Source organism: Coregonus clupeaformis, unplaced genomic scaffold (assembly GCF_020615455.1).
Source record: "Coregonus clupeaformis isolate EN_2021a unplaced genomic scaffold, ASM2061545v1 scaf0074, whole genome shotgun sequence".
Lineage (NCBI taxonomy): Eukaryota > Metazoa > Chordata > Actinopteri > Salmoniformes > Salmonidae > Coregonus > Coregonus clupeaformis.
Window position 1 is genome coordinate 713376 of NW_025533529.1, and position 24130 is coordinate 737505.

Below are 24130 nucleotides of genomic sequence, written 5' to 3' on the forward strand. Positions count from 1 at the left end.
CGACTGTTGGAAAATGACCTTCATGCTAAGGCAGAAAAGTGTATGTTTTTCCAGCAGTTCGTCTCCTTCCTCGAATACCGCATTTCTACCACAGGTGTGGAGATGGAGGGCGACCGCATTTCAGCCGTGCGTAATAGCCGACTCCAACCACGGTAAAGGAGGTGCAGCGCTTCCTTGGCTTCGCCAACTATTATTGGAGGTTTATATTTGGCTTTGGCATGGTCGCTGCTCCCATTACATCTCTGTTGAAGGGTGGGCCGTCCCGGCTCCGCTGGTCTGCTGAGGCTGACAGGGCCTTCAGTAACCTGAGGGAACTGTTCACCTCGGCCCCGGTACTGGCCCACCCCGATCCATCACTACCGTTCGTAGTGGAGGTGGATGCGTCCGAGGTTGGGATGGGAGCAGTCCTGTCTCAACGCTCGGGCACGCCACCCAAGCTCCGCCCCTGTGCATTCTTCTCAAAGAAGCTCAGCCCGGCGGAGCAGAACTACGGCGTCGGTGATCGGGAGCTGTTGGCTGTTGTCCGAGCTCTGACCATGTGGAGACATTGGCTCGAGGGGGCGAAACACCCATTCCTCGTCTGGACGGACCACCGTAACCTGGAGTACAGCCGGGCAGCGAGGAGCCTGAACCCTCGCCAGGCCAGGTGGGCCCTATTCTTCACCCGGTTTGATTCACACTGTCATACATTCCGGGTACGAAGAACGTGAAGGCAGATGCCCTGTCACAGCTGTATGATACAGAGGAGAGGCCCAGAGACAATACCTCCATACTGCCGGACTCATGCATTGTGGTGCTGGTAGTATGGGCGATGGATGTGGATATAGCGCAGGCATTACGCACAGATCCATCTCCACCGCAGTGTCCAGCTGGGCTGCAGTACGTGCCTGCGCTTATCCGTGATCGTCTGATCTACTGGGCACACACGTCACCCTCCTCTGGTCACCCAGGTATTGGTCGTACAGTGCGCTGCCTGACCGAAAAGTACTGGTGGCCTACCTTGGCTAAGGACGTGAGGGTGTATGTTTCCTACTGCTCAGTGTGCGCCCAGAGTAAGGCACCTAGGCACCTCCCAGTGGGTAAGTTAAAATCTTTACCAGTTCCACAACGACCATGATCTCATTTGAGTGTTGATTTTTTAAAAACTGATCTGCCCCTCTCTCAAGGGAACACCACCATCCTGGTCGTTGTGGACCGCTTTTCGAAGGCCTTTTCGAAGGCCTGCCGCCTCCTTCCTCCTAGGGCCCACGACTCTGCAAACTGCGGAGGCCCTGTTTACACACGTCTTTCGGCACTACAGGGTACCAGAGAATATAGTGTCTGACCGAGGTCCCCAGTTCACGTCAAAAGTCTGGAAGGCGTTCATGGAACATCTGGGAGTCTCGGTCAGCCTGACCTCTGGGTTCCACCCTGAGAGTAATGGGCAGGTGGAACGGGTAAATCAGGATGTGGGTAGGTTCCTGAGGTCCTATTGCCAGGACCAGCCGGGGGAGTGGTCGGTGTTCCTGCCATGGGCAGAATATGCCCAGAACTCTTTCCGCCACTCCTCTACAAACCTAACGCCATTTCAGTGTTTTTTAAGTTATCAATCGGTTCTGGCACCGTGGCACCAGAGCCAGACCGAAGCTCCTGCGGTGGATGACTGGTTTCGGCGCGCGGAGGAGACGTGGAACGCTGCCCATGTTCACCTCCAACGCGTCGTCAGAAGGCCAACGCTGACCGTCACCGCAGTGAGGCCCCCGTCTTTGTACCGGGGGATCGGGTCTGGCTCTCGACCCGGAATCTGCCCCTCCACCTGCCCTGCTGGAAGCTGAGCCCGCGGTTTGTAGGGCCGTTCAAAGTCCTGAGGAGAATCAACGAGGTCACATATAGGTTATTACTCCCCCCTGATTACCATATTAACCCCTCGTTTCATGTCTCTCCTCAGGCTGGTGGTGGCTGGTCCGCTCCAGGAGTCTGAGGTGCGGGAGGTCCCTCCACCTCCTTTGGACATCGAGGGGGCGCCGGCGTACTCTGACCGTTCCATACTGGATTCGAGGCGCCGGGTGGGGGTCCTTCAGTACCTCGTGGAGTGGGAAGGGTACGGTCCGGAGGAACGGTGCTGGGTTCCGGTGAGGGATATCCTCGATCCCTCTCTGTTGAGGGACTTCCATCTTCGCCATCCGACTCGCCCTGCTCCGCGTCCTCCTGGCCGTCCCCGAGGCCAGTGTCGGCGCGCTGCTGGAGCTGCGCGTCAAGGGGGTGGGGGTACTGTCACGAATTCAGCCGAGGCTGCCCCTCCTTGCTCTGGCAGGTTTCGGCGTTCGTCATCACCGGCTTACTAGCCACTACCGCTCCATTTATCATCACTCCATTTGTCTTGTCAATCACACACACCTGGTACTCATTCCCTCATTAGTCTGTGTATAAGTGTTCCCTCTGCCCCCTTGTCCTTTGTGAGTGTTCATTGTGAGAGTGAGTAGCTCGGTTGAGCTACTCTTTCCTTGTATGTAGCCAAGGTGGATGTTTCCCTTGTGCTAGTTTCGTTTTGACGCTTGCTGCGCTTTATTCATGTACACTGAATAAACTCTGGATTTCCTCCTGCGCCTGACTCCGTCATTCACACCTCATCACACACCCGGTCACAGGGATGGCTATTTCTGGAAATTCCATTGGTCTAGTTAAATATAAAATAAATATGACTATCCTAATTCTATGTTCAAACAAATAGATGACCAGCATTTGGTTCCATCTGCCTTCTAATGGTTTGTTAGTAGGCTATTTTATGTGGTAGCAAACATTAGTATTTAATATCAAGATGCCAGTGATGAGAACCTACTGTTGATATGAATTAGAAAATTGATTCTTCATACATTATACTGTATGTAAGCTAGATTCTTTATCCTAAATTGTCATGATCTGGGGGGAAAGCATACAGTCAGTGGGAAAAATCACTCTCACTTCAGTTTCACTTTGGATTTGATGCTAGCAAACAGCCTTATCTTGGTAGCAATATTACATATTGTTTCCCAACAGCTGAACAAACATTCTAGAGACAGTCAGACAGTGACACAGGGCGCCAGGTTAAGTGACTTTGCACAAGGCTACTATAGTAGCAACACTTTTTACTGGGGATTTCAACTGACATTTTCTGGACAAACGCCCACCTTCAACTTATACTTCCTCATTATGTTAGGCCATGCCCTATGAAAATAGCAATGAGCATTTATTAAGAGTGAACATTTAACAAATATGCTGTTATAGTAGTCAAATCACCAAGATTGAAATCCTTTCCCACAAGCCCAAAGCATGGATTAGTCATTTTCAAAGACAAATCGTTCCCTTTATTTTACACAACATCATAGGAGAAGTGAATTATATTAAACAGGATGAAATTGCATATCCTATATGCAAATTATGAACTCATTTGAACTCATGTTCCCATTTGAATGAGAAAGTATTTAAAAGTGTGAGAACAAAACATAATGACAGTGCACTCTGTACACTGTACAGAATGCACTGCATTCTTTCCAAAGGTTAAATTAAGTGGGAAGGGTGAACCAGAGTCATGGCTCACAAAATAAATTATTAGCAAATGTTAATACCATAACTCAAAATAACTCTAACATTTGTTCTGAAATGGCAAAGATGTGCCATCCCGCTTCAGCATGAGCTCACTGACCTCCTCCTCTTGGCTGTACAGTAGGCCCTGTTTCCTCCAGGGCACGATGCCTTTCAAGATGAACTCCACTATCTTGGAGCTTCGGAAGACTTCCCCCACATATCCCCAGAGCTTGTCCACGGCCGAAACCGAGCTCTCGATTCCCTCAATCTTTTCCCGTTGCCATTTACCCTCCTGCTGCAGGTTCTTCAGCAGCGCCACAGTCTCCCCACACAGTACCCTGACCTCCGAGAACAAGGCTGGGTCCCCTCCACCTCCACGAGAGTCCCTGTCCCCCGCCTGGGGGTCCCTGTCCTTTCTGATCTGGGCCAGGTCCTTCCCCAGCGTCCCCATACCCTGGCACACCATGTCCAGCCTCCTAAGGACCTCTGTCTGGCTGCAGGTTATCTGATCCACCTTAACCTCAAGCTGATTCAGCTTGACCTCCATGCCTCCCAGGCTGTTCAGCAGGCTGTTAGTTGGCTTTTTCATTGCTCTAGAAGGGGCCCCAGCATTGTCCAATTTACCCCCCTCGTACATCTTGGCAATGCAGGTGGCCAATGTCTCCGGTTTACTCATAGTTCCAAGAAATTCCACACAGCGGGGACAAGTGTCAGGTGAGATAATGGAAGCTGTGCTAATCCACCTTGCTCCAAGCTGCATTGGATCTATTTTAGTTCAAGCTCCCGAAGTGTTGTTGTTCCTCTCCCATACAGGCAGCTCTGCCGGACCCTGTTGTCTGTATGTGCCAGAGACATGACACCACTTAAATAAACACCAACTCTTCGCTATCTTATCTCTCCACTTGTCCCCCTCCCTCTCTCTCTCTCTACCTCTCTCTGTCCCAACATTTTTATATAGTGGCCCCACCACTGCCAAAATTCCAATGGCCGCTTGACGTCACCAAAACATTTAAATTCAACCATAGAAGATACTGTTGACTGGTGGGAATGCAAGGAATGACCTTTTGAATATGGCCTTTGAATATGGCCTTTTGCCAGTATTAAGAGAGAGAGATGTGAGCTTTGGAAAGGTTGTTGTTTTAAATGGTTAACCCATTGTCATATTACTTCCCCATTGGGATTTACAGGTTGTTTGTTTGCTTGCTTGTTTGTTAGTTGGTATATGTTGTAGTGTGTTTACTGGTGCTGATAGAGTGAATTTAAAGGTTCTGGTCCGCCCAGCACAGCTTCTCTGGTTGGGCGACTGTCCGCCGCATCGCTCAAAGCAACGTGACTTGACATTGGCTGACACTTCCCTTTAAAAATAAACCTCTGTAGACAGAGGAATGATGATGAAGTGCAAGCAGGAATCTAAGCAGTCGCCCTCTGGTCCATGGTAGGGGAGACTAGGGTTGGTTGTCACAGTGCTTATTACTCCCAATCTAGAGTAATAATCCACCTGGTCAATTCATGTCAGCATGACAAAACATTGAGGTGAGGGGAATGTATGTGTTTCTCATAGGTAAAATAAAAAACATATAAAGTATGTCTTGTTATTTTATTTTATAAATGTTTGAATGATGGGATTATACATGACAAATTATGTTTATTGAGAAGAGGAAAGGGAGAGCTATTCCAAACCTATTTCTGAGTTGCTAGGTCAAGCCATGTGGTAACTAGCATCTTAATTAGCATTGGTGGGGTTGGTTGTTACTATCAACTCCATTGTAACCATATTGTTCGGGGACATTGCCACTGCCAGTATACAATAATCCCAAGCTCTTTTGTGCTGTTACTATAAAGACCTCCCTTCCCAGTAAACACGAACATCTTTGGCCGACATATCAAAATGTGTTGGGAATATGTAGTGTGGAGAGCGTTTGCAGATTGGGAAGACGTCACTAAGACATCAGAATAGAATGTCGATGCCTGGCCGACGTATAAACGATGTAGAACTCTAGAATTTAGAATGTAGAATGTGAGACGTCTTTTTTTGTGAGACGTCTTGACAATTAGCAAACGATGTCTAAACTGCATCTTCCCAATGCATCATGTATACATCTGTTGGGCAGAGGTATCTGTGCTATCTGGGTGTGTTGTCTCTCTTACACAAATATTTTTTCTTTCACACACCCACACATGTACACATGCGTGTGCAAACATACGCATACACACACAAATATATTCAAAATGTCATATGTTGTTCTCAAGGTATAAAATGCTGAATTCTGTTAGGAATATCGTTCTATCAAAGAAAGGCTATTTCTAAGACTGTGTGCTATATTGCGTCATTTCCTGTTACAAAAGGAATAAGCTGCTAACAAACATTGTGACAACCCACCCCATACGACAACCAACCCTGCGATGGGGCTGGTTGTCACAAGTGGACAGAGTGTGTTTGATCGCTTATGTTGGAATAAGATAAAAATAATAAAAAGAGTCCCTATTTCCACCCAAGACCGTTGTCTTTCTGTTAACGTTGAAAAGAGTCTTGTAAGATATACTGGTACTGAGAAATACACACAGGAGTAAAAAGTGTGATAACCAACCCCGATCTCCCCTACAGTTTCCTACTGTTTCCCCTACTGTCCCCTGCTGTCCCATTGGATGGGAATGTTTTCTTGGAACAACCTGGCATTTTGTACTGCATGGGTCTTTCCCATCTCCCAGTTATTAGTAGAAGTATTCAGGTATTGCAAAGACTGTTTGTTGTTTAACCTACTCTTGAGAAGACAGTTCTATGACAAATGGACCTCAATGATGCAATCTGTGATTTTCTATTATTCAACAAGCTAGACCTTAAAAACTTTTGTTGACAGCTGTTGACAAATGAGCTCTAGGAAACAGTTTAAAAGCTAAATCCTCTTGGTAAAAATGCTTTAAGGCCATTTTTGAGAAGACAAAAGTAATGTCTTTTAATTCAGTTATCATAAATTCTGAGGATATGTCCTCATCTCAGTGCTGTGAATAGTGATACAATGATTTTATGAAATTATGGGTCGCTGTCTCCTGGTCCGGAAAGCAGAGGATGGCCCATAGAACCATCCATATACAGCTCTAACACCGCCACGCTGTGGACAGAGTCCCTTAGGCCCAGTATAATGGGCAAAATGTAAGCTGGGTGCTTTATTTATATAACCCTTCCCAATGAGACTATAGGCTAGCTCTCTGCCTTGGTCCTATGCCAGGAACCACCCCACTGAAATGTAACCATGTTATGCAATGGAAATCTCTGGTAGGATGCTGGGCCTCCAAAGGAAGTTGGCTCCGATGTGGTTTTCCACAAGGGGTTTGTCTGACTGGGGGTGTGCGTCACAGCAGCTCTGAACAATCATAACAACTCTATTTACCACCCCATAACCCAGGGCAGGCTAGATAGCTAGCATCCTAGCATATCAAAAAGTAAGCGTTGGCAGTAGCATCGCTCATAAATGAATGTCTACCCCCCCAGATGGGGCAGCCAGCTGCAATGAATAATAGGAAACAATAAATAATGAGAAGTGGGGTGACATGGGATCAGGCCAGCGATGATGATGTGACCAAATACACATGGGTCATGTGGGGTGGGCCCTTACTACCAAGACCACAACAACACAAAAGAATCACTGCAACTGCGGTCATGGACTCATTGAGAAATTATTAGGCTACTTTAATTATTTAGTTACTGTATATAAAAGCAATAGATGGCCACATCTTAATGGCAAATTAAATAAATAACCCTTAGTCTCAAAGTCATTTCATATTTCATCTATAATAACTCTGTAGTCATGTAGCTCTATTACATTTATTGCTTTGCTTAACCCTTTACACTCGTGGAAACTGGCCTATATGGATAGTGACAAATTGAAATGTTTCTAACAAAAGAACTATAAAAGCATATGCATGACCATGGTAGCAATTGAAAGAGAACACTTTGGATCTTGTGGAGAAATTATCAGAACAAAGGTGAGGACACAACAGTTCACCTGACACAAGACTGAATCCAAACAACAAATGCTCAAAAGTTGCCCAATTAACGTGAGGGATTTGGAACGACTGTCAAATTCAGAACAACTGTCAGTCAAAACCCGTACAGCCCTGTGAAGCAGAGACCCTGAGCTCTGACGTCATGTATAGAATGTTACTGTACAGCCACTGCGTTCCAATTTAGGTGCTTATCAATGACCAAATCTGCCATTTCGACTACTTTAATGACGACTTGTGGGCAGTGGGTTCAGAACAACAACAACAAACAAAAAAACACAAACTTTTTTTTATTTTTTTTAAATACAACATTTTGGGAGAAATTGTACTTCCACCCAAAAGTGCACTTTGGAGACTGGAAGGGCAAAGGGGCATGTTCTCTGCACAGGTAGAGCCTGTGCACGTGCATGCCGGGAGGGACTGTCACACCCTGGCTCTGGGACTCTATATGTTGAGCCAGGGTGTGTTCATTCTATGTGGTTTATTTCTATGTTGGGGGTTCTGGTTTGTTGTTTTCTATGTTTGCCTTAGTGACTCCCAATCAGAGGCAACGAGTGTCAGCTGTTGGCTGGTTGTCTCTGATTGGGAGCCATATTTAACTGTCTGTTTTTCACTTTGTGGTTGTGGGTTTTTGTTCCGTGTTCGGTCTTTGTCACCGTGGACGTTACGAGTCGTTTGTTGTTTTGTTCGTGCTTTAATTTAATAAAGTAATCATGTTCATTCATCACGCTGCGCATTGGTCTCTCCCTGACGATCGTGACAGGGACCATTAGACATCAAACACACGGACAGTTTCCCTCATTTGCACAGCTGCTGTGGTACCACTAGTTACATAACACATGTTTACTTGTATTTAATGTCTGTAACAGTATCTGTAACAATAAACATGGCTCCTGGCAGTCACCAATAACATCACAGCTGACAGAGAGTGGGAGACCATCAGACAAAGGAAATAAAGGAGCACCAACTAACTGGACACTGAAGCTGTCTGTAGGAATACCATGGCTGTTTGTCTTGAACAGGGTTAACCTGGTGGATTTGCCCTCTGAAATGGAAACATGACACCAAAGCTACCTTCCTGACACAACGTTTCACACCTGTGAGGTCACTGGAGAGGGTATTCTGGGTTTCTTCCGGTCCTCTCCATCTAACCCTTTCTAACCTTACACCATTAAAGCCCATTGTCTACCAAAAGAGAAAACATATGAAAACTGTCTGACTGAACGCCTCTGCATAGTTTCCATTCTCCTAGCTAGCGTTTACGGGGGCAGTTCCATGTTACGTGACTGATTTTTGTGAGGTGGGGTGAAGAAGAATTGGGGGTGGAGGTCATTGGAAAGTTTGCCATAAACCCACTAAAATCTAATTCTATCTTTCCTGACAGGTGTGCACCTCTCTAAATTATACACTGCATGGAACATTCTGGGGTGCATGTTCTGCTGACAGCATTGTGTGCATGGGAAATTCTCTGGATTTGTATTAGTATCTGACTGGTATACTGATTAATCAAAACAAGTCTATCATTTTCATGAAGTGTTTGATGCATCTAAGTGTGCGTGGCAAGGTTTGAGCCTAGCGGGTCTAGTTAGTGCTCTTGGCAGACCAGAGGAGTCAGTATTTTGATCTGTTTGGAGAGCTATTGATGGAAAGTGTTTGCTGCACGTAATGCTCCTCTTTTTCCATGACCCCTGACATTGATATGATACAAGTATGTCAATCACAAGTTTAAAATAACTGTGGTTCTGTGGGAGTAATACCACACAGCATATCCTAGTGAAAGGTTGATGTAATATTTATGTAAAATATATTTAAACAAAAGTAGTTTTAGTGATTATTGATGGTAAGTGCCAGTTGTAGACTTCCCAAAGTTCCCATTGTTTATTTGTTTGTATGCTCATAGTGGTGGTAGTCTGAAGTGAAGAGACTGTTTACAACTTGCTCCCTCCTTCTGAGTATCCACTCATAAGTCGCTTAATAAGTACAGCTTCCCAGAGGATAATAGGGACGTGTGTCTGCTCTTAAGCCAGCTGCCAGAGTTAAAGCTATGGATCACGAACAGATAGCATGCTAATACACACACAGAGACACACGCACACACACACACACACACACACACACACACACAAACTGTCTTTATCCTTTTCCTGAAGAGAATTTAGATATGGAGAAACAAAAACAGACCTTCAAAATAACAACCAAATCTGAGCAATTTATTTTCTGTAAGAAGTCATGTTTTCGGCAAGCTTGTTGAACAAATGATCAAACCCTGAGTGCTATGCTTCACACATTATTCAAGAACACAAAATAATGAGTATTACTTCACAAGAAATCTTAATTCAAGGACTTAAATGGTAATTGAGAAAAACAAGACTCAGCCGTAATAACTCACTCCTCTCCCAAAACATGTTTTTTACACCTGCCCACCTCCAAATAACATACCCCCATGCTCCTATGCTGTGTTAAGGGCAATGCTAAAAAGTTAAGGAGTTAGATATGGTACAGTAAATGTGACTTGTGAATGTGACTTGGTCTCGCTTCACTGACCGAGCACTAATGTGATTTTGAGCAGGAGGCTGTTTGTTTGTTTGTTTCTGTTCAGTGATGCTGATGCATTGTTTTCTTTGAAAAGGAAAGGGAAAGGGGGATACCCAGTCAGTTATACAACTGAATGCATTCAACTGAAATGTGTCTTCCGCATTTAACCAAACCCCTCTGAATCAGAGTGTATGATGATTTGAGCAGGGGCGGTGTGTTCATTAGGGCGATATGGGCGACGCACTGCCAAACGGGAAAAGGAAGGGATTTTTTTTCTAATCAATTATATCACGGCAACAGTAGTTATCAGTGTTCTAATCTAGACGTCTGATCTGCCACTAAATGTCCAATCAGGCTAAAGTCGTGCTTCAAATGGCCCCGCCCCTTTTGGGGCGATTTCAGTCAGGTTGAAAATCGCCCAGGAGTCTCTCATAGACTCTCATGTAAAATCTTTTTTTTTTCAAATATCAGAGCTTTCAATACAATCTCTATGGGTTCCGGGAGGGCTTGCACTTACGCGCTTTCGTCATACGTAACATAAGTAACCATGAACATAACTAAGAAAAGAGCGGGTAGCAGCGTCAATCAATTCACGTACTATTGTCAAGATGGCTAGCTTTGCGAGGCAAAGATTAAACTGAGGGCTCCACCAACCCTGGTATTTTTCTTGGACTTGTCAACTTTGTGGCACAATTAGATGAGGTGTTTGATGACCATCTTAAAAATGCTAAAGTTTTCAAGGGCACATCAAAGACCATTCAAAACGAGCTACTGGAGTGTATGCTAGCGGTCATGAGGGAACATATTGTGGAGGAGGTGAAGTCGGCGAACTTCGTAGCTATCCAAGCTGACGAGACCACGGACGTTTCTACACAGACACAGCTGGTGCTTGTGCTGAGATACATTGATAGCAACCACAAAGTGCAGGAGCGCTTTTTTGAGTTCCTTCCCATCTCGGAATCAACCTCAGTCTCAATCGCCAGTGTGCTTTTGGAGAGACTGAACGGTCTTTTTGCCGACGACGAGAAAGTCAAACTCATTGCGCAAGCTTACGATGGAGCCAGTGTGATGAGGGGAGAGAAGGCTGGTGTGCAGCAAAAGGTGCGTGAGCATTTCAAGAATGCCCATTACGTGCATTGCTATGCGCATCAGCTGAATTTGATCATGCAGCAAGCTAGAACAGTTTCAGTACAAGTAATGTAGCCTCTCTCTCTCTTTGTCCCTCCCTGTCTGTCTCTTTAACACACACACGCCCAAATCAGTTCACAGTTGATGTTGTTTAAAATAGTTATTTTTCATTTTTTTTAAAGTAAAAAAATAAAAATTAATCTGTTCATGTTCATTTTTACAAATCTATACAATTGGCCAGAATATGGTTGTTCATATTTACAAATCTATACAATTGGCCAGAATATGGTTGTTCATTTTTACAAAGCCATACAGATAGCTGTGTTTCCCTTTTCTAGAAATTATTTTCAAATTCTGTTTTCAGGCAAAATGTCTATCACTGTTCATTTTCACAAATCTATACAAGAGGGCAGAATATGGAAGTCTATAAAAATTTCTTATTACCAATAACTTGCATCAATGTTTTCAGTAGCCTCTATCAAAAGCTCCTGCTTGCTTGTTGTGAATTATGCTCAGGTGCACATATTTCCAATTCAACCATGAGGCCTTTTTGAAGTAAGTAATGTGTATATCAGTATTGACTTATATGCTGCCCCTGTCTTCATGTTGTTGCTGGACATATCTTTTTAAAAATGTGTGTAGGTCACCTAAATCATCAGAAAAATTGCCCCCCCTGAGAATTTTTTCAGGAGCCGCCACTGGATTTGAGTTGTAATATTATGTAACCCCAGGCCCTTATGAATAATAGAACAAAACAGAAATGTTCTAGAGTCTAGTCAGTAATTCATTTCGTTTTGCCGAGCATCTTTTATGTCTATTATTTGTCATTAAAAGTGTGACCAATAGTCTGGTTTGAATCTCATCAGACATTTCATCCATGAACCTGATTAAATAAAATGATGAAAATAAAACTAGCTTGTATACCCTCAACCCAAAAGCAATGAGAGCCAGGTCTCTTACCGTGAACTTTTGAATGTAGTCAGACACGTTGAAACCTCCAGTGCGTAGAAGGAGAGTTCTGTAAACGGAGGTCCCCATCACTTTCTCCCTGCCCAAGGTTAGGACCTACGGTTCTCCATACCAGGGTCTCTGTGCCTTATGGAGAGGGTGAATGGGGAAGCCGGGCCCTCTGGGTACTAAAACAGAGTGGAAAAGAAAGATGGGGTGCTCCCAGAGACAACTCTATCTTATCGCCCGGTGCCTCGTCCTGTGCTGTAGCTGGGTCCCTGTCCTGTCCCCTCCCGTACTGATATCAGCACTGCTCCAGCACCATGGCCGGCCCGGAGCGAAGAGCACTTCCTGCAGGGAGATAACAGCTGCCTGACATTAGGCAGGGTATGCACGAAATGTGAGTGTCCTGCTTTATTAATAGGGGTTCAGATTGGCCTTTTTGTTTTGGACAGTCTCTGTGGGGGTACTCCTCCCACCCAGTGATGATGGGAGGATGATTCCTAGTCTGAGGTGAAGAGAGCCCATTCTCAGATCTCTCACGAAAGCCCTCTGCACCCCACTGAGGTTAATACCAGTTGACCCCACCCTGTTTACCCCTCCGATGTGGGGTTTTTGAGTGCGTGCGTGTGTGAACCTGTTAGGGATCTGATCCCTCACGACTCTGCTTTGGGGCAACAGAGGGTGCGTCACCAACACTCAAATGCAGTGGCATCGTGTTGCTGGTCTTAACCTCAAAAGCACCCGTCTTAGACTCAGGGATAAAGAAGCCTCCACTCAGACTGGCAGCAACAGGGTTTTAGGTGGAATGGAAAGGTCTTCACCTACTGGCAAGCATACCACTGTAGTTTTTTCCTCCTCAGAACACCTTGTTTAGAAGTGCAGGGTATTTTGGGAGTATTGTGTACAGGCTCTGGTGTCCACAGGGGAAGTGTCAGCTCCATGATGCAGGAAGATGTCAAGGGGTGCTGAAGGTGGGTGTGGTGCATGAATCAAGTGCAGGACGCAGAAGCTCAGTCCAAAAGACTTTAGTGCAATATTCACGTAGAAAATAAGCACAATAAGCCCGAAGGCGAAATAACGGCGCACACAGGCGTCAAACAAACGGCGCACTAACATGTGCGAAAAACCTCTCCAAAACACTGGAGGGAAGTACGTAGCTCCAACACAAAACAGAAGAGCAATCACACACAAAGACAAACACACACAACGAGAACTAAATAGGACACTAACGAGGACTAACAAGACACAGGTGTACAACATCAAGACAAAACCAAACGAACATGAAACATAGATCGGTGGCAGCTAGTACTCCGGGGACGACGACCGCCGAAGCCTGCCCGAACCAGGAGGAGGAGCAGCCTCGGCCGAAACCGTGACAGAAGAAGTATGCACGACAGAGGGATGAGGTCACATTGGTCCTAAGGAGACTCCATCCCAATATGGTTATGAGACATCAGGTTATTAAGTTAGTAAGTGAGGGAATGATGATGATGATGATGCACATTTTCATTAGGGCTGATCTGTTAACGTGTCACTGTGTATGTACATGTGCTTGCTCCACACATATGACATATCTATTGTGAACAGCATGTACTAGTGTGTGGGTGGTGTGACGGTGGACTGTTACAATGTCATAATCCTCCTTCTGATGTGCATGATGCTTCAGTTAACTGTCTGCCTTTAGACATCACAGGACAGCTGGTGGTAAGGGAACAACATGATTCAAACTGTTGTCATTACTGGTGTGTATTGAGTTTTACACGTTCTGTCTTAAGTTTTACACAATCTGTCATTCTAAGATTCCTGACATGTTGTGTCTGTCTATGCTGTCGTCCTTGTCTCTGTCTCTGACTCACTTAATGTGGAATAGTACTCAATGTCCTATTTTCTACCACCAAGGTTTTTTGTCAAAACAGCCCACTGAGTCCTCCAAGACGGATACACATGCACACTTAGACGGATACACATGACTGTTAGATAAATGAAAACCTGGATGAATCTTCCGAACAAGACTTAATAGGGAAGTTGAATCTCCTGAAACAACATGTTGTTTACGGTGTTGCTCTCTTACTCTAATGGTCCCCTGGATGCTAGGACGTCAGAATGAGGTCCAGTATTTCATTGAAAGAGATGTTTCTACCACAGGAGGTTGGTGGCACCTTAATTGGGGAGGATGGGCTCGTGGTACTGGCTGGAACGGAATAAATGGAATGGTATCAAATACATCAAACGCATAGTTTGATGCCATTCCATTCGCGCCGTTCCAGACATTATTATGAGCCATTCTCCCCTCAGCAGCCTCCACTGGTTTCCTTACCTTTTCTGTCTAAATCCAGAGCCAGAGAAAACACTCTGAGGAAACAAGCAACAAAGGGCGAAAGATTCCTCTCATGTTCTCTTCATCCATCAATCCATTTCATTAAACATAGCTGGACTGACTAATGTTCTTTGAAGTAGAGTGGCTTATAATGATATAAACCCCTTTTCATTTGATGTTTGTTCATTTGAAGTCATTTAATTCAATTATTTCTGGCATATATGATGTCTAGAAGAGGAGACTGAGAGATGACCATTTAACAAAAATTAACACTTACTGTTAATTATGTAAACTAAGCACTGGATTCTTATGTCACTGGATTGCCCTCCAGTGGTTGAAAGAGAAGACTACATAGCATATTAACATTTCAATGTCAAAAAATAGGACAAGGCACTCAAATACACATTTACATACAATAATTGCACATGTTATGAAGGGAGTAGGGTCTATAGGAGAGAAAGGGAACAAATTAAAATGTTGGTCTCTAGGACATGAGGAGGTTGGTTCACAGTTTGACATTTGTTTGCCAGCAAGACAACATCGTCAAACGCCTTACAAGCATGGATTATATGCAAGCTATCATATTGTGCAGATCATAAACCGAACAAATTAGATTTTAAAATAACAACGTTACAAGGAGTATTAGCTACTGTATGTTTAATCGTTTTTATAATAATAAAATTGTCCTCAAATTCCTTAAGAATATCAAACTAATAATATACAGTATCTCATGTTACATTGGAAAGTAGCCAAGATCTGAACAAAGAACTCTCTCCCTGGTTAATGAGACCACATGCGAGTCATGTGACTTGGGGAACACTCCACACTGAACAAATGGCAACTTTATTTGAGTAAGAATAACTGACTGTTAGTGTGCACATGTATCTCTCTCCCTACACCACTCTTCTCTCTCTCTCTTTCTGTCTATGGGCCTGGGTGCTCAGTATTGCTCAACTCACTATTTCGTGTTAGATATAAAGCCAGGAATCTCAGTGTTCCATTTCCACCCTGGGGCATGTGGTAATATGGCATGGTATTCAGGCTGGGCCAGGCGTTTCATCGTTAACTGCCCTGCCAGCATGGCCTCAGCGTGTTCATTTCAGCCCCACTCATAGCCATATGTAGTAATGATCCATCTGCAAACAGTCTTACTTTCTCACAGTACAGTACGTCATTTCTGAACTGTGCTCATCAGGTAGCATCCTTTATCCCTCTACCCTTAAAAGATCCAAATAAGGTCTGACTGCCTGAGTGATTTCCATTAACAACCGATTCTCATTTCAGTCGTGTTCTACATTTCAAAGAGCATACTCATTTTCTCAGAAAATGTCATTAAGATTGAGTTTCAGTATTTGGAACAGTGGTTGACTAATATCATCATGCCTTTTGTTTTCAAAGTGCTTGTAGATAGCGGATGGAGGTGTATTATTCACAGTGTTTCAATGTATTCGACTCAGAGGCCCAATTTGAAAGTTCAACCATCTCCTGTGGTTTTGCATTGCAACAGGCAGGCTTTACTCAAGTATCTTATGTAAATGGATTTGAGAAGAAAAAAATCCTGGGTTCACCCTGAATCCCTTCTTTATTGTGTGTAACTCTCCTCTGACTATTTGGGGGGAATAAATACAATGTCTTAGGGCAGCCAATCCACATAATCCCCATGACATAAAAAAAATGCATCCTGGATAATTTACAGCCATATACTGCCAATGCCCGACTCTTATGAAACTCCATCTGGGTTCTGTCAATTACACAGTAAATGTAAGAGTCAAAGTTCTTTAATCCAACTCTCAAATAACCTTTTCATTATTTCACTTAGATTCTAATTAATTACTTTTCCCCCTATAGGAACAGCACTGTCTTTTGTTTTTACTCACATGTATTTCCCATAGGGGCATGCTTAACACGGCCTCTTTCTGGTTCACTGAATGCCCACAGTTTCTCACAAGGACTGAGGTGTCAATAATACAGCACACAGAACCCTTTTCTTAACCAAGAAGAAAGTCTCATTATATCATTATATCTCATCATTTACAGTCCTGCCTTGCATATTCAAACCCCAGCAGTGTTTCCTCTCAGGTTTCACTCATAGTATGAATAAACAGGATATGATGTAAGCATGTTTCTATACATTCATACATGTATCTAATGCAGTTTGGTGTACAAAGAAGAGGCCAGGCAGGTGAAAATGTCTCCAACAGGATAACAATGTGAGGTTGAGATCTGTTGAGAGTTCCATGGAAACTGGGATGTGTTCCAGATGGATGAGCAGTTAATGGCAGGGCCTTTCCCTGTGGAGGGAGGCAGAGCAGAGCTGGAGAAACGGCAGCAGCAGCTGTCTCCAGGAGAAATGGGCAGGTTACAAACAGGTGTCTCGGGGGCCCAGGGACCCAGCCCATCCCTCACTGCCTGCTGCGGGGTAACGTATAGACATGAGAGGGTGGGTAATACAAACCATGCACTAGTAATATACTGTATGTGCAGTAACACACTCTTCAATAAAAACTAACATTTGCCCATTAAGGCCCAAAATCTGACAGTGGTGGTTGTGATTAATCTATTTTAATGACAAAATAAGTCACATTAAATAGGATTTGCCTTTGACATTTAAATTACAGGTGTCCAGAGCAAATATTACATATTTCATATAATGTCACCAATAATGAAACAAAAGATAAAACAATATGCATTTAAATTAAGATGGTACACAAACATTATAAATATAAATGTACAAGGCCTTCTCCTAAAGTCCTAAGCATGATACAAAATATATTGAACATTATGTTCCAATGGCATCTAGATTTAAATAAACAGTGTTTACTAGCCCTACAAGCCAATAACGTTATAGAAGCCAGTTACAATGCTAGGATGGCCCTCCATACTTCAACACATTTATGCCCTTTTTTAATAGAAATGTTTTGCATTTGTTACTGACAGCTTTCTTGGTTGACAAGGTGATGAATCCTATACCTATACCATATCATCTAATATATATAATATAAAATCTGATTAAAATATAAATATTCAGATGTCCTACCCCCTCCAATTCCATAATAGTTGGTTCCAACATTTCATCTTGAGCAGACCAGGTGCCTGCTTCTCCATGTTCCCCAACATCTCCATTTTCCCAAGGCTTCGACCAATCCGACAGGGAGTTCTTTGGGTCAGAGTTCACACCCTATTAGACACACTGTGGTGGTCATCCATGGGTCTCTCCACAGTAACAATCTTAGGTTTCACATGTCAATCCCTCACAGCAAACATCTGGTCTGTCTATAGGATCAGTCTTTGGCCCAGGATCTTTCGGTTTATCTCGGCCAATGCCACCGAAAACACAAACGCTTTCTCATCTGAGAGGTTGGCATAGATATCAACTTCTTTCTCAAATTTTTCTGGTAAAAAAAAAAAACACAGAAGAGAATGAATTAACAACATCCCTGGTTAATAGAGATAAACCATTGAGAAATTAATAATCATTTGCATGTGACAACAATAACCTTGTGCAATATATTAACGTCATTTCTGTCTTCCACAGAGGAGGAACATGCATAATTATATTTCTCCTTATAGATCAGCCGCTAAAGCACAGGCAGTCAGGGACACCATGATTTATTCATGGGTGAGAGAGCAACCCGCTCTGTAAATCATTCATCCAAACACAAATCCCCCAGCTCTGTCCCAATACTGCACTAATCACCAGCCTCATCTCATGTGACTGAAAAATACTGAAATATTACTAAAAGAGTAATATTAAAAGTCAGCACAAAGTCAGGAATAATAAAGAAAGTATCTTGGAAACGGCTTAATATCTCATAACTGCACCATTAAATGTGATTGAGTGTCACTGACAGAGGCTTGTTATTATTTTATTACCTTTCTCCTCCTCCTGCTTCTTCAGCCCAACTGTCTTTGGCCTGCCCCGCCCTCTCCGGATCTGATCCGATTGACTGTTGGAGCGGCATCGCCTTCTGTTCTCCATGTCATTGGTTGACGGAGAGTTGATCTTCTCTCTGCGAATTCTTTCAGTTCTCCTCCTCTTTGCATCCAACTTGTCTAAATAGACCAGATTTTTATTTATTTATTGTATTAACACTAAGAATATGGAATATGGAAATGAAATATTAATGTATAATAGTGTATGGCCTTCAAATATGTCACAATATCAAATGCATCATACATCATAAGGAAAAATCGTGTTATGCCAATGACTCCAGTTTAATTTTATGTTACGGAAAGTTTTGTGGGAAGGCCATATGGTATTAAACATCTGAGCCTCCCCCTTTTCTCTCCTCCCAACCCCCCTCTTCCAACACACCAACAATACTGCCTTGAAATAACAACAGAATAACAAACTCCTCTCATATACAACACGATTCCACCAAAAGGAAGATGCTTGCATTCCCTTTTCTGTGATTCCATTGCATATCTAGCATCCTAGGTGTGCTGTTGCCTCCGAACCACTTTAAGTCATTGGAGTGTTCTGTGGAGTGTTCTTATTACCAGAGCAGGAAGTAGGCCTATATTTCACTGGGAGTTTCTTTCTAGTGGCCTTTCAAAAAGTATTCCTCTTCAGAAACTTCAATTACCACATATGCTGCTTCCTCTGTGGTGTAGGCAGTGAGTGTGCACTCAGGAGTATTTAGGTTTCAAAATAAGCACTGATTGAAAGGGCGAGATAACAAATATTTGGTGCCCAAAAGGGTAACGCTTTATACCTGGGTAGCAACCCACTACTAACAATATTCTATTAACAAATCATTGGACAGTTTTTTAGTAACTCCGTAATAATTGCATAGCAATAGAGTTGCTATTCATTTCAATTGAGTTTTTCAAAGTCTGGACAAGGCCTGAAAATATATTTTCTACATCAACCACGTTTCTGCTATGTGAGAATACACACAACTTCCCAGGAATTCTAGCCTTATCAACAGCAACACACTTCCTCTTCAGACTGACAATATTTGCATACAATTGTGACATAATCAATAGTCTGAGAAAACTATTTCACTGCATAATATAACATAAACATCATATACATAATTTACTACTTCACTTTTTCCAAGGCTAAATTCAATAGTCAAGAACTGCTGATATTTAAAAAAAGGCCACCGGAAAATAACACAGTCTTACTCAAATATGTTCCACTAAGGAATCACGAGTGAGCAAAAAATAAATACAACTATCTGCACTTTTATCCAGAAAAAAAGGTTCTCAGTGCAACCTTAGTCTTTATATTCAACAATAATCATGTTTTATTAGTGTCTGTCTCAAAGTTACAAAGGAAGTACTCAAATTAAAACCTGAAAACTTGAGACGGTCTACAGAAATTACACAGAGGAGAGGCAAATTATGAACTATTTAAGGAGAGGGGGAAACCAAAACCCATCATAAAAAAATCACAGAGCTAAAATTCAAGACCCCTTCCTCTTCAAATGGAAGCAGTCTTCTCTGCCTTCAAGATACTTATTAACTACAATACATCAAAGTTCATTCGGTATCATATGAAACTAATGAAATTGTATCATAAATCGAGAGAAGATGTGAGTAATTCTACTCCATAAACTGTCTAATACTAATAAGTGTATAATAAAACCAAAGTTCTCACAAAGGCATGTTGTGTTTAACATTCCATTCATAACTTCAAGCACTGTGTTAGCCTATACATGATGATTTCACCCCAACCCAGATTTTTTTTTTTTAAGTACTTGCCTACATTTAGCATTCCACTCACTCCATCTTTTAAAATCAAAACAGCAGCATTGTATTGATTCACATTTGGTTCTCATTCTCTAAGGTTGAAAGAAACTTTGCATAAATGTGTTTATTATCAGGTTATAAAGTAGTACTAAGCTATTTATGGTATTTGTAGGTCATATTCTTCAAAAAACTGATCAAAATAATTGATAATATGTTACTGCATTTTTAAACAGTCTGTTTGGAGGTAGATGCGAGGCTATGGGCAGACAGTAGCACATTGATGACATGCACACTGAAACAGCCCTCATTAGAATAAACAGAGAGCTAGTAATCTGTAAACATGCTCAGATACACAGGCTTCTCGTCCCTCTATCTAATTCTTACACTTTCAACATTTGACAGGATCATAGCAGCATGAGCTTGCATTTCATGGGTTATATAACAATTCTGTATTCTAATGTATTTTCCTAATCACCTTTTGGAAATGGCTTAATCAAATCCTATTAGATATCTGCATTCTGAAAATGTAAAATGTCACGAAAGACAACCTGATCTAACTCTACAGTTAAATGTAAGATCTAACTTTTCACAGTGAGCGGTATAGGCTGCCGTATGCTACTGCAGAAGCATACAAGAGAGAACTGAGGGAACAAGCTTTTCAGTCAGGAATAAAATATCCCATCCCCCCACTTCTTGCAGTAGGCTAGTCACTCAAGCAAATAGCGATTTAAATCAGCCACCACTGCACCACTCAAAAAAATGAACACCAAGACAATGTAAGTGTAATGTAAGTGTGTGTGGGGGGGCAAATCAAAAATGACCAAGATGAATACAATTAATTAACTTAGTTTAGTCATGTATTAATACAATTACATTCTGCCTACTTTATCACCAATCTCATGTGAATGTTTTACAGGCTCATAATAAACAAAAATACCTTGGTTAATAAACATGGTAACATTGAGCATGTGAAGAGAACGTCAAAGAAACTATGATTTGTAGGCTCCTGAATTATGTGAATTTACCTATTGCTGGTGGTGATCTCTCATTCAGTTTGGCATTTAGAAGCTTTCGACTAATGAATACATAGCCACAGGGACAAGACTTGCAAGCAACTGGAATCTAAAAAAAATAGAAACAGGATGAAACATGGTTAATATCAAATATTCCTCAAAATTGTAGCAACTGTGTTGATAAAGTCATTTATTAAGCATAGGCTACATTGCAGAAGCTATATAAACTTGTTTAGTATTTTTTTGTTTGTAATAGTTAAACAAGGGCGTAGCCAGTTAACCCCCATGATAACTATACTGCCCAACAATTTTGAGATATTAGAGGACTGTCCTTTGTAATTCATGAAAAGTCCTTGCAGAAACTCGCACCACATATTTTGGACACGTGCAGACAACAGCGGTGACATTAAAACATTCTAATGAATAAAGCATTTTCAAATCGAATGTCGACTAGTAGCCTACATTTCGTCGACACATTATTTGTGAAAGCAAATCAATTCATCGATGCAGTTTACAGAAATAATACCAAGAAACGATCTAAAAGCTAGATCCAAATGTCGCCATTTGGTATAAACTACGATTTATTTGTGTAATATGTCACTTTCACAATATATACAATGTCAGCAATGCAGCTAACGTGACATGTAAGAACATTTCAACGCACGATATTGTTCTAAGGCTAACGTTATAGCCTATGATATGCAAAGTCAGATCACCGTGATAAACCAGTTTCAGTTAGGTTATAGTATTACAGTGTATCAAAAATAAGGAAACGTCTAGCTACATTTGGCGAGCAATAACATTCCCGACTCTTTAATCGTATTAACGTGTCGTTGTCTGCAATTACTAGCTGTAGTTGAGGTACATTGTAACATAGTGTTTGAGAAATAATGCATATACTAATTTAGAGGATTAGCCTGATTATTCGCATTAGATTAGACTATGTTGCTCCAGATCTTGAATCCATAGGCTACAATAAGGGACTTCAGCAGCCTACACATCCCATGCTTGTGAGGCAAAACAACATTATCACTAAATCAACATATATCAAAATGAACAATATCTATACGTTTTCTCACCTGTTGGTCGCACTCAGGACATGATTTGGTAGCCATTTTTACTTTCTTAGCTTTATTTACCGACATATTCTGTTTCCTTGTCCGATGATTCCTTTCAAAAGCCTACTTCAACGCCGTAAAACTTATTTCTGCAATACATGAAGTGCAGCTGATCTTGCTCAGACGGACATAAATGACACAAAAGCAATGACCATGCGCACTAAGGTCAATGAGAGAGCTATTTCATTATGCTTTTCCTTTACTATGACATGGGGCATGCGCGCAACTCAGCCTAAAAAACAGTAGGCTACATACAGTAGACCATAAAATGTTCTGCATAATGCTTAAATTTTTATCCTCTCTACTGAGCATGCGTTACTCTCTCACCGAGTCGTAGAACAGTGCTGAGTTGGAAACAATAATTTATATATACACTACTGACTAGATGCCAGAAAGGGGGCGCTGTGTTGAAGCCGCTGTGCCTCCATCTTGGCACTCCCCCACCGTTGTAAAAATATTTTGGGAGTTATGGAAATGCATTTATTAATGCCTGCATTCGTTTTTGCCACATTTATTATATTACAGACACCTTAATGCATACTTTTGAATTATAATATATGAGCTAAGCATAAATAATGAACAAATTTATAAAAACATTTTCCTTAAAGTATCATTTTTGTTAGATTACTGATGTTACTGTCCCCACTACAACAACAAAAATAAATACATGTAATTTTGTCCTTGAAACATTTAATTGAAATACTGTACAATTCCATTCATTCCTATGGAGGGCTGCTCCTACTGGGGAGTGCCAATATGGCTGACCTGTGGCTTCAAAGCCTCTCAACTGCCAATACATAGCATCAGCAATTCAGGGTTTATATACAGTTGAAGTCGGATGTTTACAGACACCTTTGTCAAATACATTTAAACTCAGTTTTTCACAATTCCTGACATTAATCCTACTAAAAATTCCCTGTCTTAGGTCAGTTAGGATCACCACTTTATTTTAAGAATGTGAAATGTCAGAATAATATTTAAGCTTTTATTTCTTTCATCACATTCCCAGTGGGTCAGAAGTTTACATACACTCAATTAGTATTTGGTAGCATTGCCTTTAAATTGTTTAACTTGGGTCAAACGTTTCGGGTAGCCTTCCACAAGCTTCCCACAATAAGTTGGGTGAATTTTGGCCCATTCCTCCAGATAGAGCTGGTGTAACTGGGTCAGGTTTGTAGGCCTCCTTGCTCACACACACTTTTTCAGTTCTGCCCACAACTTTTCTTTAGGATTGAGGTCAGGGCTTTGTGATGGCCACTCTAATACCTTGACTTTGTTGTCCTTAAGCCATTTTGCCACAACTTTGGAAGTATGCTTGGGGTCATTGTCCATTTGGAAGACCCATTTGCGACCAAGCTTTAACTTCCTGATTGATGTCTTGAGATGTTGCTTCAATATATCCACATAATTTTCCTTCCTCATGATGCCATCTATTTTGTGAAGTGCACCAGTCCTTCCTTCAGCAAAGCATCCCCACAGCATGATAAAGCCACCCCCGTGCTTCACAGATGGGATGGTGTTCTTCGGCTTGCAAGCAACCTCCTTTTTCCTCCAAACATAACGTTGGTCATTATGGCCAAACAGTTCTATTTTTGTTTCATCAGACCAGAGGACATTTCTCCAAAAAGTACGATCTTTGCCCCCATGTGCAGTTGCAAACCGTAGTCTGGCATTTTTATGGCAGTTTTGGAGCAGTGGCTTCTTCCTTCTGAGCGGCCTTTCAGGTTATGTCGATATAGGACTTGTTTTACTGTGGATATAGATACTTTTGTACCTGTTTCCTCCAGCATCTTCACAAGGTCCTTTGCTGTTGTTCTGTGATTGAT

The 24130-nt window shown here is 42.2% G+C and overlaps 2 protein-coding genes across 4 annotated transcripts in view; both read right to left on the bottom strand.

Moving 5' to 3' along the window:
• LOC121548320 (myosin light chain kinase 3-like) overlaps nt 1-12511 on the bottom strand; it is a 31512-nt gene extending 19001 nt beyond the window's left edge. For 2 of the 3 annotated variants that reach the window (XM_045213035.1, XM_041859752.2), the window contains exon 1: nt 3662-4460. In XM_045213035.1, coding sequence (XP_045068970.1) covers nt 3662-4303 — 642 coding nt within the window. In that variant the 5' untranslated portion in view covers nt 4304-4460. Of the gene's footprint in view, nt 1-3661; nt 4461-12168 lie in introns of those variants that run through there. The other variant, XM_045213036.1, reaches the window with a different exon arrangement.
• Nucleotides 12512-15121: 2610 nt separating this feature from the next.
• Nucleotides 15122-22612, bottom strand: LOC121548323 (UPF0547 protein C16orf87 homolog). The gene is made up of 4 exons (XM_041859754.2): nt 22266-22612; nt 21199-21295; nt 18350-18529; nt 15122-17868 (listed from the first exon to the last, which is right to left on the bottom strand). Exons 1-4 carry the CDS (start codon nt 22329-22331, stop codon nt 17750-17752), a joined length of 462 nt encoding a protein of 153 aa, XP_041715688.1. The 5' UTR covers nt 22332-22612; the 3' UTR covers nt 15122-17749.
• Between the last annotated feature and the right edge of the window lie 1518 nt (nt 22613-24130).

Coding starts and splice junctions, on each gene's coding strand:
- LOC121548323 (XM_041859754.2), bottom strand. CDS start 22,331: ATGTCGGTAAATAAAGCTAAGAAAGTAAAAATGGCTACCAAATCATGT. Junction 18,530..21,198: donor GAGATCACCACCAGCAATAG/GTAAATTCACAT, acceptor TGGTCTATTTAG/ACAAGTTGGATGCAAAGAGG. Junction 17,869..18,349: donor GAAGCAGGAGGAGGAGAAAG/GTAATAAAATAA, acceptor TTTTTTTACCAG/AAAAATTTGAGAAAGAAGTT.